At 35.6% G+C, this 20325-nt stretch overlaps 3 protein-coding genes across 4 annotated transcripts; 1 reads left to right on the top strand and 2 right to left on the bottom strand.

Moving 5' to 3' along the window:
• The first annotated feature begins 2513 nt into the window (after positions 1-2513).
• LOC107046164 (rho GTPase-activating protein 44) lies at positions 2514-15166 on the top strand. 2 transcript variants are annotated; one of them, XM_015268691.1, is made up of 10 exons: positions 2514-3165; positions 3300-3453; positions 3547-3835; positions 3939-4163; positions 4479-4776; positions 5752-5991; positions 9611-10455; positions 11697-11854; positions 12677-12724; positions 12806-15166. In XM_015268691.1, exons 1-10 carry the CDS (start codon positions 3113-3115, stop codon positions 13103-13105), a joined length of 2610 nt encoding a protein of 869 aa, XP_015124177.1. In that variant the 5' UTR covers positions 2514-3112; the 3' UTR covers positions 13106-15166. The 2 variants fall into 2 exon arrangements, with proteins under 2 accessions (XP_015124177.1, XP_015124172.1); XM_015268686.1 differs by having other exon boundaries at positions 12677-15166.
• Positions 15167-15193: 27 nt separating this feature from the next.
• Positions 15194-16091, bottom strand: LOC107046183 (acyl-CoA-binding domain-containing protein 6-like). Its single transcript, XM_015268719.1, has one exon. The coding sequence runs from the start codon at positions 15996-15998 to the stop codon at positions 15291-15293; it is 708 nt and encodes a 235-aa protein (XP_015124205.1). The 5' UTR covers positions 15999-16091; the 3' UTR covers positions 15194-15290.
• Positions 16092-16232: 141 nt separating this feature from the next.
• Positions 16233-17596, bottom strand: LOC107046177 (methyltransferase-like protein 23). Its single transcript, XM_015268704.2, has 3 exons — positions 17542-17596; positions 17221-17394; positions 16233-16911 (listed from the first exon to the last, which is right to left on the bottom strand). The coding sequence occupies exons 2-3, from the start codon at positions 17383-17385 to the stop codon at positions 16327-16329; spliced, it is 750 nt and encodes a 249-aa protein (XP_015124190.1). The 5' UTR covers positions 17386-17394; positions 17542-17596; the 3' UTR covers positions 16233-16326.
• Positions 17597-20325: the final 2729 nt, after the last annotated feature.

The following is a 20325-nucleotide window of genomic DNA, read 5'->3' as shown; positions in this document are numbered from 1 at the left end:
CAGAAACTGATATGGAGGATTTTTATCGAGTTAGAAAAGAATTTTGGTGGCTGGACCAAAATGACAAATTCATTCCTGAACTAAATGCCAGATACTCAATTTACAAAGAATTAAATAAAAATAAAAATAGAGCTCCAAACAGAGTCCGAAGACACAACTTCAGGCCTACATAAATTTTTTTTTTCTCATATATAGCTCATAATTTTTTTTTCCTTTTGATACTAAGAATATTCAAATTGAACTGATGAAGTAATTCAGTATTATCAATGATCACAGTACAAATATTACAATTAATAAGAGAATTTTGGCTTTCGAATGTGGAACTCACCACAGAATCGAAACCAAAATTCAACTGATGATACATGAAACTCATTAACAATTTAGAAGTGCGCTTGTTTTTTTTTCTTTCTCATTACGCTACTCGATACAAATGAATCCTCTTTTAATTTTTTATTTTTTCTTTTCAAGCGCAGATAGCCTAATACAAAAATTCACCTTAGTAATATCCAAGGTGTAAACTTACACAAACAAAGACTAAAATCATCAATTTAATCCAAATACTAAAGTGAAGGCGAGTGTTACAAAGTAACCATATTTCAAATACTTCCAGATAATTAAATCTGATTTTTTTCTGTACCTGTTTTTTTTATGTATATATATGTAAATACTGTAAATAATTTTTGTAAAAACTGAATAAAAAACATGGTTAAAAAAAAAAGTAAGAGCACCCGATGCGACATTGGGAGGTCCCGGGTTCGATTCCCGGCTGGGAAGTTACTAGTTTTTTCTCTCAAAAAATTAAATTTAATTAATGCCTAATGATGGTAGGCGGTGAAACCCTAGTGGAAAATTCACAATTATATCGTTACATACTTGATCAAAATCTGATAAGGTAACCTGATCAGTGTCTGATCAAGACCTGACTAAAATTTTCACTCGGGATATTTCGGTTTCATTGGAAATAAAATAATTCAGCTGTAGGAAGATTAAATTTATGCATTCATCATTAACTATTTTTTTATTTATGCATAATGTTAAACCATTGGAACGAATGTCAAATTCGTCAATCAATTATCTCATTATCATTGTTCAATGTAAATAATGGTTAATAAAATGAGCATTAAATCAAATTATGGTGAATATTTTATTACTGAGCTTTGCGATGTACAAAAGTGAATATGATAATTAAATAGGGGAGGGTGGGGCAAAATGGAACTGTGGGGCAAAACGGAACGGCGGGGCAAAATGGAACGGTACAAAAAATTCTTATCGCAAGAAATTTCTTCTCAAGAGATGAAATATTTGGCACAAGAAATTAGTTTTGTCATATTATGACGATTGTTCTCTCAGTGTATGACACTGGAACGAATGATTTGAGATAAAATGTGACATTTTCCTCTCCTTTAGTAGGCTAAATAGTTGAAAGAAAACTGACATTTCTTGAGCAGTTGCCTAAATATTTTCAAAATAGTAACTGGTTTCGATACAGGGGAAAAATAATGAAAATTCATTGGAACTCGAAATTTTTGAAGAGCAGAAAGATGCGAATTCCTCAACTCATCTGAATTTTCAATCAAAACATTAGTTAACTTTAGTAAACTAAATCATATAATGTATTCTTCAATTTTCAATCAATTGAAAATTCAAAAATTCATTTACTTAACTTTCCAGATTTCTATTAATTTTCAAGAAACGGGGAGAGTGGGGCAAAATCGAACGGTAGTGAATTTTGGTTTTCAAAAACTATAGGACCTTTTTTTAATATTCAATTTATTCATAGAACAATAATAATATTCCAAAGCTCTTATTTATTTATCTATAATCGTCTATTACTCTATAATTGAATTTACAGACATCAGATTTTTCTTCAGTTTTGTAACCTTGAATTATCTTTTTTACAATGAAGATAGCAAAATTTTTATAATGACCTTTTTTATAGCCCTTGAAATTCTCTACAAAAAGGTCCTTATCAAAATTCTCCTATCTCCCTTAGATTACAAGATAGCGATAACTACAAAGTAGACTGATGTCACTGACTTAACTCCGAATCATCATTTTTGAGCTCACATAAGGTGAAAAAAAAAAGTTGTCTGAATTTCGCTCTATATTCGTTTTTTGTACCGTTCCATTTTACCCTGCGTTCCATTTTGCCCCACCCTCCCCTATCAAGAATTTTTAATCTTGCAAAGGGGTTCGGTCGGTTTGCTTAGGGATTGATTTCGGAGGCGATGGAGAGGGCTGTGACTGTCCGCCAACACTTCCTCCGACACTGCTTCCTATTTCCCCTCACCCCTTTGCAACAACTCCAATTTCTTGCAAGAAGCAAGATAAGCACTTGCCTCCACCCCAATCGACGAAGGGATTTTAACCCGTGGAAGCCGACAGGGTATCAATTTTGCCCGTTGCCGTTCCATTCTCCCGGGTGACCGGATATCTCTCTATTGTAGACTAGCCCTAAGGAGTCCGAACAACAGAACGCGAGCGCCTCACAATTCATCGCGGGGATGTGCAAACTACACGTACATACCGGAGAAGCCTAAACCGATGGACAACACTTACAGACAAGTCACGACGTCATACACGACATTCGGCCTGCGTTATATCGTTTTTTTTAACATCCAAATGTAATCAGCATTAAATCCTCGTTAGCGCCAAATGCGAATAAGTACTCGCACAATGTGTTCGTGTGTATCAGTAATCGATTGAAATTGTCGTAAGTACCAAGCTATTATACCGACAGATATAAATAGAATTGGGGAGGGCTTATCGTCGTGGTGGCTATCTGTTCTCAATGCCCGTGCCCGCAGTCTCTGTGTGTACGTATCTGCCTGAGGTGTATGAGATCACGATTCAAGCATTATGACGGATTCACTGCGACACTCAAAGTCGGATCCTTTGGTTTACTGCAAATGCTTGAGAAAGAACGCGCCCTAGATATGTACGGGCCGTCGCTGGCGATGTTTTGTGCAGTGAAAAGTGTATAATCTCATTAAATTTTAAAACTTAAACTTTATACTGTTGATTTTTGTAACGTAAGGCGTGTTTATTCTGTGCCAGCGGTAGTAGATATATATTTTTTGTATTCATCAAAGTGTCAAATCCAACGTCAACCATGAAGAAACAATTCTTCAGAGTTAAACAGCTAGCTGATCAGACCTTCTCCAGGTGAATCGCTCATTCAATCTCTCACTCTCGATTTTTATCAAGTTTTATATTCATTACAAATCCTCCTTGATTGATCTAAATTCACCAAGAACAAAGTTTTAACGATGAAGGATTCGTTTTCCGTGGATTTGCAGGGCTGGAAAGACAGAAGTACTCACTGACGATCTGCAGGCAGCGGACAAGCACGTTGAGCTGATAAGGAATGCGCTGACTGGACTCAGCAAACGTCTGGGTACACCGCCCAGTGCGGCACTAGCCCAAGACACATCGCTCAAGGAAAAACGCCTGGTAATATCCGCAAATTACTCGACAGTAATCTCCAATTTATTCATCGTCAGTTCCATGATATTGTTCAATGAATTTTTTTATGCTCATACTTAGAAAAAATGTCCAGAGTATGTTCTTGGACAAACAATGATGGACTGTGCAACTGACGACGGTTTGATGAGTTACACATTAGCTGTTTGTGGTCGTGCTCAAGTTTTACTTGCCACTGAAACAGTCGATCATGAGGCCAAAGTCGAGCAGTACGTCGCTGCACCTCTTCAACATATTTTGGAGACTGATGTACCGAATATCATAAAACACAAGAGAAATTTAGCACGTTTGATACTAGACATGGACAGTGCAAGAACGCGATATCATCAAGCGAGTAAACACAGTGCTGGAGGTGATTCATCAGTTGTCAAGTTTATTTACATATTCATGACGCATTCATTGTTTGTGTTAATTTTTTTATTATCTACATTCCTTGGGGTTATTCTACAATGTAGGTACAGCTGCAACTAAGATTGATAATTTGAGGGAAGAATTGGAGGAGGCTGAGACGAAAGTTGAACAGTGTCGTGATCAATTGGCTGCTGAGATGTTCCAGCTTATGTCGAGGGAGACGGAGCTTGCTCAGAGAATAATTCAGTATGTCAAGCTTCAGCGAGCTTATCACGAAAGTGCCTTATTCTGTCTCGAGGATCTTATTCCGGGATTAGAAAGCTACATCAGTGAGTTGCACAGCTAAATTTGTGTCGTTTGGCTCTTATTTGTAACAATAATGTGGGGGAATTATTAATATTATAGTCATTAAGTTTTATTCATATCGAGAAACCATTCTCCATGATTTACTGAGGAATAATATCTCTTTTGAATCGTTCGATATCTCGTTTTGTTTTATGACTTCCAAGTAGCAATAAAATGTATCAACTTTCCTATGTGAAAAATTGATAATCAAATTTCACTGGAATCACACTCAGATACAAGGAAGAATGTTAATATTCACTTCCTTTTTTTATGGAATCAATTATTTGAATAATGTCTAGATGACAACGAGATGAAGCCAGTGTATGGTCATCCCTTGGAGGAGCATCTTCGAGTGACAAATCGTAAAATAGCACTTCCAATTCAACTCTGTGTATCAGCACTTCTCAGGCTTGGTATGGAGGAGGAAGGTCTATTTAGAATAGCCGGTGGTGCATCTAAATTACGAAGAATTAAACTCAGTTTAGACGCATGTTGTCTCACGTTACCAACGGCATTGGAGTACAAAGATCCACATGTTATTGCTGGAGCACTTAAGTCATATCTACGTGAATTACCTGAGCCCCTTCTTACCTACAAGTGAGTTAATTCCTATTTCATTTTCAACTAGTGTTGCATTTTTTTTTCACTAATAACATTGACTTTTACACTTTTACAAAGTGCTGGAATATTTTAGAATATGATCATTAAAGGTCTCGTAACTTCCTGAATAAACCGGATAGTATCTATAATTTCTGAAAAGCTCCAGAATCGTTGGAGAAGTCTAGCAATGATTTACCAACCCTTGACAAATAGAGTTTTGTAGACAATTTTCGAAATTTCCAGGAGATTGTTGACATGGCTACAATTTTATAGTCTTCCATAATTTTCGAACGATTTTTTTTTCCGAACTCTTCCGACTAAATTGTGCGATAAAAATGAGAAAAAATTACACTTTGTGGATATTCTCCCAATTATATTTTGCAACAGATTTTCTAAATAGTTTCCTTTTGATAGATAAAAAATACAGCTTGCTTAATGGACCTTCGATTAGTTTCTATTAGATAAAAAAGTTCTCAGGAGACGCCAAGTTAACCTTAGTTTTTAAATATTTTTTATTTAATTAACTAAAATTGTTATTAAATTTCAAAACATTGCCATTCGGAATTTAATCGAGTTTCCTGCCAGCTCGTTTCAGTTTTTGAACGTCCTCAAATTTTCAAAATAATTAAACTACTCGAAAATGTTCATGTGAAATGCATTATCGCAAAACTTCTTCGGTCATTGCTCCGATAAGAACAATCAAGTGCATGTGTAAAAGAAATTTGTTTTGATTCATTGAGTCGCATTACATGGACGGATTAGTTCGTCACTGGCAAGGGGAATCATTTCAATTGATCCGACCTCGGGCTCTCAACCGCACATACGCACCCAAGTATACATTTGAACAAATCCAATCCTGAGTGTGAACATAGTACAATTAATTTTTTTCGTCTCATTTGGATACTCAGCAGTCATTTTAATGTCATAATTGATTGAATAACGTGAAATGATTGGATAATTTGTTTCCATCAGGTTATATCCAGAGTGGATGGCAGCTGCTAAAATAACGCAGAGTGATGTCAGGTTGAGAGCACTGTGGGAAGTACTTCATAAATTACCACCTGCTAATCTGGAGAATTTGAGGTTTTTGATCAAATTTTTGGCAGTGCTTACAAGGAATAGTGACGTCAATAAGATGTCACCACAGAATATCGCCATTGTCATTGCACCCAATTTGATATGGAGCCCTCAGGAAGATGTTAATACCATGGTGTAGGTCGAAATTATTTTGAAAACATTCTAAAGAAAAGAATCTTGGTGTTGAAATCATGAAACTATTCATCGGAAAAAAGTGAATTGATTAGAAGTATAAAGGATAATCGATAATTTATTCATGGTATATTTGTTAATTATTTAATTAATAATGTTTCAATGACGATTTTTGAAGTGATCGGTAAAAATCTTTTTTTTTTTAATACCAAAATTCTGGAAATTTTATGAGAAATTGATTTTTAATTGGTGACCATGGATCGACTTCATTAAAGTCCATGTTCAGGAAAAAAATCATAAAATTAGATAGATTCCTTTTAAAAAAAATTTAAAAAATTTAAAAAAGGCCACATACATACACACATATAGACAAATACATAATACATATAGACAACAAATTAGAAACTTGAATTTGAATGAATATACAGCTACGATTCTAAAGCAAAAAAAAATGTCATAAACGACATGCTGTAACCTAATAACGAATGGTACAATTCTCATCTTATTCTAGTAGAATCAAAAGTTTATCTATATTAATTTTTTAAGCCACGACTAATTTTATTCCGATCCCAATTTTTTGATTGATCGTTGACAAATGGCTTTTAGAAAAAGTACAAATATTTTAACGGGCGTTAATGGATAGAGCTTATTGAATTGAATTTTTGGAAACAATTGGAAAAAATACCACGCATATACATCTATATATGTGGACGTCCGCATGAGAAGGGACCACTTTGGCACTATTGGAGTTATGTATATTTCCATAATCTTTATCTGATTCTGAACAGTTAGAGCCCAGAATGAACTTGATATAGCGTAAAGAGTGACGACGCTAAAGAAGATCGAAAAAATAATTTAACATGGATTTAAATGGGAGTTGGCAAGAGAACAACGTGAATATCTCGGAAACTAGAATCGACAAAGTTTCACATTTACATAAATATGAACACCCTCTAGCAGCGAGTTTATTTACAATTTAATCGAAATTTAGTTAGCATTGAACACAGCTTTAACGTGGGTCAGTTCAAAGTTTAGCCAAAGATTTATCCAACCTTAATCAAGATTTTAATAAGGTTTAGTCAGGAGTTAGGATATAGTCCAGACTTAACCCGGGTTTAACTAGGATTAAGTGCAGATTTAGTCGAAAGCATGAATAACGCAACTTGATAAATAGTAAACTTTTTGAGCGATAATTTTACTGATATTGCTGATAATTTTTCCAATTTATCACGAAAAAATTGAAAAAAAATCTGACAAACAATATGTTGTAAGTTACAAACGAATCGTGCGATTTTCATCATATTCTGATAGAATATGAAAGGGGCTATCGAGATAATTTATGAGAGATCGATGAATAAAGTTTATTGGAGTCTATATTCAGGGAAAAATTCATTAAATTCCATTGATCGCTAATTTTACTTCCAAACGACTTAGAATGTCATAAAACGTCGAGATATTATGTTTTTAGAAAATGTCTGTGTGTCGGCCTAAAGGACTAAAGTGATAGCTAAAAATCTGAAATTTTAACCCACAATTGGTATTGTTTAGGGGCACTTATTTGCTAAATTTCAGCTCAATCCATCCATGAATTAAAATATTTGACATACGACGATTTTTCATTTTTTTTTATCAATATCTCCAAAGCTATTGCATCAAATGAATTTCGTTTACGTCAAAATGTTCCTTATGATGATATCTATCAAATCATATAGTAATTTACATTTTTCAATTTGGTGATAAAATCGGCGTGGGCATGATAATTCTCGAAAAAATAGAGATAGAAACCTGAAATTTGGGAGGGTTCTAGCCTTTACCATATTAACGGCTAGGAGTTCAGAAGGATAAAATCGAATGAGTAGTTTTGGAAAGATTCAACTTTTTTGAGGTATTCAAAAAGTTGAAAATATCTCAAAAACTATTCATTCGATTTCATTTTTTTTGTTTTACTTTCATTTCATTTTTATAAATAATTCATTTACAAAGCTAATTTAGGAGGTGGGAAGGGAATTTAAAGATTATATCATATTATATCCGTTCTTACATTTTATAGTTTAGGTGATTAAGTCGCGAATTAATTTCCCATTTAATTTGATTTTAATTTTTCCATTCTTGTATTTTGAAAAATATTTCACTGTAAAAATTATTCAGCCATAAATATTCGTGCTTGTTAATTTAATTAAATCTACAGTTAGTTAATATGGAAATATTTTTAAGTCCAGCATGGCGAAATAGAGAATAGGAAATGTGCGTGTGATTATATTTGTTGTCACATGCACTTTTCGAGCTATTGAATTAAACTTCACTTGAAAGAATAAAATGACTAAAATATTAGTTCGATTGAATTATGATTTTTTCACTTGATTAAATAACGACAACACGGTAACACAGAGTCATTTCTCAATATTTAAATTTAATGGCAAATAATGTTTGTTTTTATTTTACACAGTAATACAAATCACTTCAGTTTTTGAATAGCCTTTTTTTATACTTTGTCACGTAAAAAATTAATTTATACGTTTGGAAATTAATATCGAGAATTCGATTGCTAGTTTTACAATTATTAAATATAAAATAACTCCGGGCAATTGAAAACAAATATAGAACGACTTGAATCACGAGATTGAAAATAAGAGGACTCGAATATGCGCGGGAAGAAGTTTGGAAGTTATTCCTTGAAAATTGGAATTGGTACTGATTTGTAATTTTTCTCTCACGCAACCTTCGCCCTCCAAGAGTGTGTCTTTAAGGTTCAAAAAATTTCAAGAAGAGGGAAATGCGCATTACTAATTGGTGAAAATTGTGAGGAGAGGGAGGTGTCCCTTGACATTTGGAGAGGGGCCTCTCTCCTCTCCCAGGTAATTTGGGGAATTTTCAACGGTTTAAATGATCCATGAAAGGGAAAGGGAAAGAAATTTCGGAATGCAACGGATTGAGTCGTAAACTATAGGGAGGAGAATTTTCAAGAAATTGTTTTTATTGCCCCGGCTGCAAAGGATTAAGTTATAAAGTGAGGGATCAAAATTTCAGAAAATCGTTTTTATTGTAGGGGACGGTGACCGAAGGGTATGTTTTATGAGAGTATGCGCTGTGAGACTATTTTCGAGGGAGAGAAAAACCCAAAATTCTAGACTGTACCTCCTGTCATATTTCTCCTGGGGAAAGTACCATGAACAAAGAGGATTAAGATTTCCGTTTTCCGGGGAATTTCTCAGACACGAAAATAATATTATTCTATGTTTTGCGTTAAAACATTTACAAATGAAAATGCAATTATTGCCAATCCAAATATTGAAGAAAATATCCTTTACCCTTTTTTCTTTTAAGAATCGCGGCATATTCGAGTCTCTTTCCGTAAATACATTAATGAAAGTTATTTTTTATTTTCTTTGAAATTCAAGTACGTAACAGGAAAGGAGTCGTGAAATAGATTAAGAATGTCGATTAGAACTCTTATCAGTTTAGCCATATTATATTGATAGAAATTGATATCTACTGTCAGGAGAAAAATGAAAAAAATTACCAGATATAAAATTCGCTTCTTGAAAAATTCTTCAAATATTGGACGATTTCCAACAATCGAATTATCACAGTATTTCTACAAAATTGTAATTTTTGCTTTCAGAATGAATATGAGTACCGCAAATAACTCTAGTCTAATAGTCGATCAATTAATAACATACGCGGACTGGTTCTTCTCCGGGGAGATAGACTTTGATCGCGATTTGGACGTGGGCATTGTGAATGGCAATGAGCCCCAGGTAATTGGCATGCGAAGATGCATATCAAATAGCAGTCTGAGTGACCACGGTGAAAGTCCACCCCAGGGTAGTCCAAAGCCAGCAACAAGGCGAAAAAATAAGCCAGCTCCAACGCCCCCAAATGCTACTCCAGACAAGAACGAAAAGAGAATGGATGATAAGCCTCCTCCAGCCCCTGACAAGCCTCCAAGACCCTTAACAACAGCAACATTGAATCGTCACACCTATAAGGCTCAAAAACACGAAGTGAATACTGAACTTACGACTCATCATCACGAGCCAAAGGCCGAGAAGAGCGACAAAATTGAAAAAATTGAGAAGCTGGAGAAGAGTACAGAGTTGGAAGGAAAACCCCTGGGTTTTGAGGCTATAACTAATGACACTCACCCCCCTGAGAATAGTGAGAAGATCGAGACACCAAAGTTGGACAATAACGTGGAGATAAAACGTAAGAACTCGGATTCATCAGACACAAAACGTAAAAATTCGGATTCAACAGCCCCTATTGGTTTCGAAAGTATCACTATGCGGGGCAACTCCAGTACAGCTCAATTCAGAATTTCTGACCCGGAGAATGGCGATATGCATAAGTCAAAGCCAGTACCAGCCGAAAAACCATCACCCTCGACTTTAGAAAGGAAAAGGGTTCCCGTTGCAGCTCCGAGGACTACCTTGGTGAATGCAGCGCATCAGAATTGCGGCATACCAGGTTTGAACAATTCCAAATGAATCCACATATCAAAAAAAATTCTAGAAAAACCTAGCCACTTCACTAGAAAATTTTATTGGATTTCTATTAAACTTTTTATTAGTTTTTCGACGATTCTACTGGAAAATTCTATAGCTTATCCACGCGTTCTTTAATTATTTTTCAGGAAAAATATTTAATGAAAAATTTTCTATAGAAGAAATCAATAGAATTGGATTGTTCTAGACAACTTATTCTATTGATCTATTTTATATAGAAAATGTCTCAATAGAAAAAGTTGCACGGAAAGGTGAAATTCCGCTGATTTTATCTATTCGACAATTTTTATTGGCCATTTTCTGTGGAATTCGTTCATAGCATCGGCCAAAAGCTAATAGTATTTTCAACAGAAGTTCAATAGAAAAACAATTATTTTTCAGTTCTGCGGGGTTCTCCTCAGGAGTATTATTAACTTCCCGACCCGAAGGGAGGACGCTTTTGTACTAATTCCGAAAATCGAATGTGGAAATTAACCCGATTTCTCCACATTTTATTATGCATGAAAAAAATTAATAGAAAACCCCAACGAATTCGTTAGCCAATTCGATTGGATTTCCATTGAACTTTCTATTGATTTTCCTCGGCTCAAATTTGTGCAAGTTTTTTTCATTCTAGTATGTTTTTTTCTTTTCATCAAGAAAATCAAATAAAAAACATGGAAAACTTGAGCCGCGTGAATTGTATAGAAAATATAATATAATAGAGTACATTGTATAAAAAATCGAATTCTATTGACTTTTCTATGGAATCCTTTTTCTCTCGAACAAACGATGCGATTCAATTTTTTTTGCAATCGATGGATCTTCATGAAATTTAGAACTAATTACATTATGAAGACAATGACTCAGCGTTTTCTCATTCTTTTAATGAATCAGTAAAATATTGAAGTTACGTTTTTTCATAAATGAGACGATTCCTTCCTGCAAAATGATGTGATTTGATTTATTATTTTTCGTAGCGAACAGAAAAAAAAGAATCGGTCGGCAACTTATTGGTTTGGACTGGTTTATAATTTTTTTATCCATTTACTTCTAAGACCATGATCCTTAAGTGACCATTTACTTCTAAGCAGTAGCCAAGAACTAAGAAATAAGTGAAAATTCGATAAAAACATCTCCACAACATAAAAATACAATAGAAGGTTCTATCGAATTTGCTAGGTTTTCTAACGTTTTCTTTTTATCTTTTTTTTCACGATTCAGATGACACAGTCGAATTAAGAAAAAAAAGTGATCCAGCCCCTGTGGAGAGAAACAGCAAACCGGCGATTCCAGAACGACCTGCAGGACTCGCTAGACCTTCCAGTCTTATCAGGCCTCACATACGCCAGAGCAATGAAAATCTAGACGTCGACGTTGGAGTAAGTTCAACACCATAAATACATCCCTGTGTGTCTTATTTTCCTATTTTACGATCCAGCATGAAAGTAGCTTTTTTTACTGTATCTATTTTTGTATTTATCTGTGGATTATGTATTTGTCTCATTAAAATTGATTTCTCTGATGAGAAATTTCTAATATCATGATTTGTTTTTTTATTGAAAGAGAAAGGTGGTTCGTTCAGTTTTCAACCCAATATGTTTTAATAACAACTTGGATTTTCATGAGAAAATTAAGATGACGTTCTGCAGAATACAACAATCAAGTTCAGCGAAAAAATGATAATAAAATTACATTGTCCTTGGTGGAGTGGCCTTTTTTCGATTTAATTGAATAAGTATCATCGTGGCCAATATGTAAAAATGAAATCAAATTGGTCGAATGACTCCGCATATATTTGCAAAAAAAGTGATGGAGCTCAAATTTAGCACAAATTTGAGTGTCAATAGTACCAACTAAGAGCCAGAATTTTAGTTTCTTTGCAATAACTATTCTGGAATTATCAACATATTTGTAGATAGATACATCCACATACATACATACGGACATTTTTAAAAAACATAGTTTCTTCATATTTCATGACATTCCTAGGCATTTTCATCCAAAGTTAGGAAATGGAAGAACATCACGTGTACAAAGATTATTATGCAATTATTAATAATATAATATTCCACAATAAATACGTCAAAACTGGTTCGAACACTGGACGATGCACCCTAGCCTAAGTGTGACATTATTAGATTCTCCAATTGGATTTTAGCGACGGAATGTGGTCTTGAATGGTCGATTAATTTGTTTTATAGCCCTTAACACTGGAGAGAGCACACGTGTACTCAGTGGATAAACAGCAGGTCAGTATAATACAAGTGCGTGGAAATTACTCCACGAAACCTACGTTCGAGAGCAATGGAAACAGCGCTTCCAACTTGCAGAGAAGTCCAAGTGTGGGGAGTCGTCCAACCTCAATGTCCCTGAGTGGTGAGCGTCCAGAGAAACCACCCAGGCCTGATATGCCCGAGCAAAACAAGTCCCATGCCAGAACTAGGTCAGAGGGAAACATCATCGATGTCCAGACACAAACTCAGACTGTCATTGTTCCTAAGTCACCCCAGCAAATTCAAACTGGTGAAAAATCACCGAGGTTTCATCAGCGACCACCACGGCCTCAACCACCACCACCACCGCCGCCAACAAATCGACCTAAATCCGATCACGAAAGTACTAATTTATAGAGTAGATAGGTAGAGTTTGAAAACCATATCGATTTTTTCAACTTTTGATTTTGAGTGACGGGTTTAAATGATGTTCGACATTTAATGAAGAGAAAATTTCTTGGAAAGTTACAGGATTATTTTAGAGGAAAAACTCCCTGACACAAAACATGACACATAAGAAGAAATTGAAATTCATGTAAACTATATATGTAAATAATTTTAAAAGGAGAAAAATATCAAAAGACATTAGCTTTTGCCTGTAAATTTTCAGAGTTTCTCCAATTTTTCATCAGTTCTCTGCAGAATTAAACTCTAAAATTATTAATTTCTCAACTTCCAACAGGGCTGTAACATTTTCATGAAATTTATCTCTATATTGTCTATGGCTTCCTCACTGAATCAGGAATTTTAAGTCATTGATGTCCGAAAATGCTTGCTGAGACATTTTTACCTCTGAAATAGCGATTTTTATACATATTTTCTGAAACAGAAGTTTGAGAAACTCATTCAATGCTTTTAAGACGAGAAAATCACTTGTAAGTGCTCCTAATCTCTCAAGCATATAATAAGCAGTATGGACTTCAACGCACAAATCTCGAGTTGTGTCGAGCTGTTTTTTATTCAGCCGAGTAGGAAAAATGTGAATTTTCCGAGTTGATTATTTTTAATTTTGATGATTTATTGCTTACTGGTGAGTCGACTGTGATTTAAAAAAAAACGACGATAGATCGAATGACATTCATCATGATTTTTCTTCTCTCATAATGATACAGAGAGTGGAAACAAGCAGCTAGTTATATTGATTCAGGAAAATTAACTTTATGAAATACTCTTTTTTTCTTCACTTATTGATTATATTTCGTTGGCATTGCTTAGAGTTTTTACCCCCTCTCAGGGTTGGGCGTGTAAATTACGTTGGTAAATTACACAGTTTTTTACCGACGTAATTTACGTAAATTACCTCGACCGGTTTTTTCCATGTTTTACATTGCTTCGAAAAGCTTGCAAATTTCGGTTACTAGAATGTTTTATGTTATTTCGACTGACGAAGACGCAGTATTGCACATATAAATATTATAAAAAATAGTATATTATGTCCCGAGGACAGATAAACTGCAAATTTTAACTACACTTTATTCGGTTAGAACGCGGATCTCAGTATTTGGGGCATAAAATACTATTACATCACGTGATATGATTTACGGCATTTCAAGATACTCAAAAACATGAGCCTCATACCTCACAAAGAGTAAATTTCACGAGCACCCAATGTTGCAAAAGACCACAGCCACAAGTCATCTCCATTGTGAGAAAGTCAATCTCATTATTTATTGAGCTTTATTGGATTCCCCACTTTATTACTTGGAGCCCGGGAAAAGCCCAGTTGGACCTGAACAAAAATCATTTTGTTCTGAAGAGTTCAAAAAAACGACCAAAGACAATTGAATTAGCTTTGTCATTCACGAATGCTGAATGAAACAAGTCAATGTCAAGACAAAAGATGATGACGCGGCGAATTAAATAGAAATCAATAAATAATGAGTTTGACCCTCGAGATGTATGAACCTCCTGACTTTTATCTCCCTCGCGAGGAATAATCCTCGCGTAGCTTCACGATTTACGATAACAGGTAACTCCGGCTAGTTTTTAAGATTTTTTTCATTTATTACGTAAATTACGGGTTTTTTTTACAATGTCATGTAAAAAACTGCGTTTATCGACGGATGCCCAACTCTGCCCCCTTACATGTTTAAACTAATCTCGTTATTTTACGTGACTATTTGATGTTTTCTTTAATAATTCACCTACTCGGCGAATTGAGTGAAATTTTAGTAATGATAATTGGGCAACATGGAAAAATATTTTTTAAATTAAGAGTTATTAGTTTATTGAAGATTTATTACAAAAGAGAAAACTTTAAAAAAGACAATCGTGGTCAATTCGAAATCGTCCGTGGACTAAGAAATTTTCATCGGAGCACGCATTTACCTAAGGAGACCTTAGGCTGTGAGTATATTGGAGTATTAAAGGATTTATTTGTTTATAAATGAAATAAAAAAACAAAAGTAAAAAATGAAATCGTGTTATCAAAGAAAAAACTCGAACCACATTTTCCAATCATATATTTCCAACATTATTCAATAATCCATGTTAAAGATAACAGAATGTTGATTGACATTCAGGATTAAACTAATGAATGAGGTCAGAGTATAGCTGCAAGTCTGTCATCGGCAACTTGTTTAGGTGTGAGTCCATCATGATCCTTAAGTGACTTAGCCCCGATGGACAGCAGATACTCAACGACATCAGCATGTCCACAGGAAGCAGCATAATGAAGGGCTGTTTGTCCATCATTATCTTGTGCATTAATGTCAGCCCCTTTTTCAACCAAACACTTGATAGTGGGTATGTGGCCTCGATCGGCTGCCCAATGGATCGGCAACATGTTGTCCTTGTCTGGAGAATTGACAATCGACGAATCACGCAGCAGTAATTCTCTGACCCTGTCCTCGTTGCCCTCCTTCACCCAATCGAGCAGAGTTTTGTCCCCATCACTTAGAACATCATCGGTATTCACCATAGAGCTAACAGCGACCCATGCTCTCCCCCCAATCTTGGACTCCTGCTCCCAATTCTGATCCAATTTCGTCAAAGCTGAAACGTACTTCTCCATCGCCTCCTCTTTCCCTATATCACCGAGACTCCTCCATGCCTCCCACTTCTGCTTCGCCTGTGCCTGGTACCAACTCGGTTTAGGTGTATCACAGGCCCCTACAGTTGCCTGCTTATAAAGTCCGTAAAACGCCAGCAATTGTCCCGAATCCAAACTTGCCGCTAAACTCTGTATATGATTGGCAGCTCTGTTAAACCTATCCTCTAAATCCGATACACTCTCCTTTTCTGCCATCATTGATCACACAACCATAAATGATGTCAATGATTATTGATTTGACTCCCAGTAATGCTTAACGTACAGATCATATCCCTCAAGATGGTGATTCGGTTTACTGAGGATAGAGTGGTATGTCTCTTTATCAGCAATCTCCAAGAACCCAAAGTTTTTGCTCATTCCTGTTCTCTTGTCAAAGACAACTTTGGCTTTGGCTATGGGGCCAAATTGGGAAAAGTATTCTTTCAGCTGTTGGTCACCAACTGTCCACGGAATGTTGACGACACGTAATTTGTTCAGGGCTCTTCCAACATTAGCGGCCATCCTATTTTTTGTATCAAAGGATTCTTCAACTTTTACGTCTTATATCCAGTAGATGGATCGTGTGATCTTGCATTAACTCAGCAAGAGTCACACCTGAATCAGCGCCTAGTCCTGCTAAAGGTATGTGTGTGCAGGACAAGCCCCACTTGTTCAATAAATGTTCTATCGACCAGTCGGCACTGCGCTCTTGATAAGTGCAGAGGAATTTTGCGTTTGGATTTTTTTCGAGAAGAAATGCAACAGTTACGACAATGTCCTCGAAGACTGAGGGCTCGTAGAAGCAATCTGAGCCGAGAATTAGGTCCAGAGGTCCGATGGAAAAGAGACTGGAGAGAAATAAACCCCAGGTTATGCCTATTACTTTCACTTGGGAGAGCACACCGTTGAGCTCGCAGCTTCTTTTAATGTGTTGAAGGCTCTTTGGGAAGCTTGCAGAGTCACTGAGAATCACGTGAGCACCACACTTGCTGGCTACAATCCCTGGGAGGGCTGTGCCCGAGCCCAACTCCAGTACTCGTTTGCTTAGGAGCTCCTCTCGGTGCTCCCAGAGGTACCAGGCTAGCACTGGTGCTGAGGGCCACGTGTAATAGCTGTAACTGGCTTGAAGCAACTGCAAAACAAACGCAACAATTAATTTAATTCATGAAAGACGTAACAATGGATGAATAAGACGCGTTACATCGTCATTTTATTGATTTCCTTCACTTTTCTTCATTGTAAATCGAGTAGAAAAGACTCGCGCTCATTATTTAGCCGCAAAATCATCCAACGAATGATAAAAACTTTTACGATATATTCTCAAACTCACAAACGTGCTCAAATCTAACCAAAAAATTGGCGTAACACCGGTAGCATCCGTATTTTCCTTAAATTCAAGCCCCCATACCATATTTTCATCACCATGAATGATGTAACTCACCTCTGGTATGTAAATCTCAAGCGACTCGTCGTGTTGTCCGGGCTCGTGTGATCGTCGAGACGTGAAAAAAAATTTTTTCACTTGCTCGGCGGCGACTCCATCGGACATTAGGCTGTGCGCGGATGAACTTGTTTCGTACCAAATGCTTCCCTCTAAACCTGGCATCACTGTGTCCTAAACTCAACATTATTAGTTAATCTTCGTATTTTATCATTATTGTATCATTTAGATATATTGCAGTGTTCGATTTTTTACAATTGCAAATAATCAAATTTGCGAAAAAAAATTTGAATTGGAATTTATTTTGTTGAGAGTTGTCACCTGCGCGATACGTTCTGCATACTTCCGGATTTGTGGTGGGGCAGAAGAGACGCGAAATTCATGACATTTTTATCGTCGGAGTCGATGAATAGTTCACATTTTTTACTAGAGATGTCGTGGAACGTGTTAAATCAACTACAAATTTTGATTTTTGTTTCAACAATTGAAATTCCTTACACATTACACATGATCCTATTACACATGATCAAGTCTATTGATTTTTTTACATATTTGATGCTTTTCATTAAGACCTTGTCAACAAAAATTGTAATCCTCACATTCTGTTTATACGATATTACATATTAAATACTACTTCAAAAACCTCCAACTTCCTCAGCCATTAACGATCATAACAGCAATTTTAATTATAGAATTAAAAAAGGAAAGAATCGTAAGAGAAAGGAACCTTTCTTCCACTATTTGCCAACGTTTCAAACACAAAGTGTTCTTCATCAGGGCATTCACTTATTCTCTATTTATCAACCATTATTTATCCCATGAGTTCTTCAAAAGTTGTGTCAAAGATATCTTAAACCAAAGAAATCTCAGAAATTCAGAAAAAAAAATTTCAATTTCAAAACAAAATCTTGGAAAAAAAATTTTTTTAGGTTTTTACCTGAATTTTTACAAATATTTTTTTTTTTAAAGGTAAAAGCCGCTGTAGGAGCTTAAACTCTAGAATTGTCCAAAAAATTTCATTTTTACGCATTTGGACATTGTTGTGTTTTGATTTTTTTAAATCGCGGAAAATTTATCAGTGGAAATGGAAATGAAGCTGGCATAAGCTTCGGAGAATATTATTATTATCAATACTAGCATTTTGGCTTAATCTATGATGTCACGCCAGGTTATAAAAAATATTTAAAATTCTTCCCACCAGTGTGATTCCTTTTCTCAAGAACAATTGCCAAGAAAAATTTCAATTTTTTAAAAATGCTTTTGGGTGACATCAAAGATTGTACCAAAATGTCAAATTATCACAAAGTCAAAAATTACTGGTGATAACTTTACTTTCCCCGAAGCTTACGCCCTTCCCATTTTCATAAATCTTGTAATTTTAGAGTTTAAATCCTCTACATCAGTTTTTTTTCCTAGAATACAAATATATTTGGAAAATTCAGGTAAAAACCTAAATTTTTTGTCCTAAACTTTTTTTTCTCTGCGATCAACTTTCTCTGATATTTATTTTTTTTCAGAAATTTTTTCAGATCCATTTACCTGCACCACGGATGCTCAAATAGTATATTTCGTCACTAGGCCGAAAGAAACTTTTCTGGCGAATATGAGTTTGCAGCCCGAGCCGAAGGCGAGGGCTGCAATCATATGAGCTAGAAAAGTTTTTTTTGGCCATATGACGAACAGTATTTTTTGTTATGACGGCCGTAGGCAGAGATTCACGGACGCGGAGCGTCCGTGAAGCGCTGCCTCACGGCCGGAATGACAAAAAAATCTTTAAAAAATGACAGAGTGCTTTCAATGAGTACGGATTTTTTAAAACAGGTGGTTGGATTGACGAAGAATCCGTCATGTGTTAAAAAGTAAAGCGCTTCCATTGTGTGTAATAGACCATTTTGTCAAAAAAATGCCTTGTCGGTGTTGAAGAATGCCATTTGATTGAGGAAAAATCGAAGTTATCCAGTGTTCGAATGAATGAAATGCGTCAAATAACTGTCATCGAACGCATGAGAGTTAGTAATTGCTTAATTATGGGAAAGCTGAACGTGAATTGATAAATAGGTAGGTAAAGTCCGGTTTTGAAGGCCATCTTTGAATTGGTTCTATTCCGCTACATTAAACATTTATTTTACGATCAATATATAATATAATTCGATCGCTCGACGGGTTCGAATAGTGGTCAGTTTACCCTACAGTTAGAGAATATAATTGTAGCAAACTGTAGAAGGAGACTTGAACTCTGATACCTCGAATTCGTGGGCGGCAATTAATGCACGGAGAGAAATATTCAATAAAAATTTAGTATCTTTTCCGTACTTCCGGAGCGAAATGTAGTTGTAGGAAATTTTACGGAACTGCCACGGAATTTTTCCAGAGCGTTGCGTAATTTGTATCTGAATTTCCTGTGAAAAATTACGATGTCGCCACTTAAATTTTCTGAGTCGATTCCGTAATCGGTGAGCGAATTGTGAGTTCCGTAAGTTTTACTGAACATTTCTCTTGGTGCGAAAATTTATACGTGATTATTTGACAGAAATTCTACATAACGTTTTTTAAATTAGAAACATTTTCCTATAAGATCGAAAAATAGTGGTTTGCAATGTTTCAAGCTCTTCTCCGTTTTTTTGTGAAAAATGGCATTTTCCCATAAGAGCCCATCTTAATTCAGGAAATATCTATTGAATTATTCCGTAAACAGTTTTTATCAATCATTTCAAAAATATCAAGCCTGATCGTTTTCAGAATTTTATTAGTGGGCTACGCCCCCTACGCCCTCCATTCGCCACTCCTATATGACCCCCATCATCCTTATTCTGACCCTCGCGGCCATTATTCTGACTCTAGTGACCCTTATTCTGACCCTTGTGTATTTTGCCCCTCGTGACCCTTATTTTAACCGTTGTGACCCTTAATTGTGGAGTCTTAATTTCGAGTATCAAATTTTGATTACCAGAAGTCGATATGGATTTTTATAACATAAAGAGATATTTTTGCTATCCCGACATAATATCCTTAATAAAGAGTTCAAATGGAAGTAACAAACCACTAAACTTCCTCTTAATCGCCACTGCCACAATTAGCTCACTCTATTAAAACCTATCTCGGTTT

The sequence above is a fragment of the Diachasma alloeum genome, unplaced genomic scaffold (genome assembly GCF_001412515.2).
Source record: "Diachasma alloeum isolate Michigan unplaced genomic scaffold, Dall2.0 Dall_scaffold_00181, whole genome shotgun sequence".
NCBI classification, from domain to species: domain Eukaryota; kingdom Metazoa; phylum Arthropoda; class Insecta; order Hymenoptera; family Braconidae; genus Diachasma; species Diachasma alloeum.
The sequence above is the reverse complement of the archived record's forward strand: the minus strand, read 5'-3'. Positions and strand labels throughout refer to the sequence as shown.

Bases quoted from the DNA above. Each gene is read 5' to 3' on its own strand.
- LOC107046164 (XM_015268686.1), top strand. From the start codon at position 3,113: ATGAAGAAACAATTCTTCAGAGTTAAACAGCTAGCTGATCAGACCTTC. The intron at 4,777-5,751 runs GTGAGTTAATTC...TGTTTCCATCAG, and splicing joins GAGCCCCTTCTTACCTACAA to GTTATATCCAGAGTGGATGG. The intron at 5,992-9,610 runs GTAGGTCGAAAT...TTTTGCTTTCAG, and splicing joins GAAGATGTTAATACCATGGT to AATGAATATGAGTACCGCAA.
- LOC107046177 (XM_015268704.2), bottom strand. From the start codon at position 17,385: ATGCCAGGTTTAGAGGGAAGCATTTGGTACGAAACAAGTTCATCCGCG. The intron at 16,912-17,220 runs GTGAGTTACATC...TTTGTTTTGCAG, and splicing joins TTGAGATTTACATACCAGAG to TTGCTTCAAGCCAGTTACAG.
- LOC107046183 (XM_015268719.1), bottom strand. From the start codon at position 15,998: ATGATGGCAGAAAAGGAGAGTGTATCGGATTTAGAGGATAGGTTTAAC.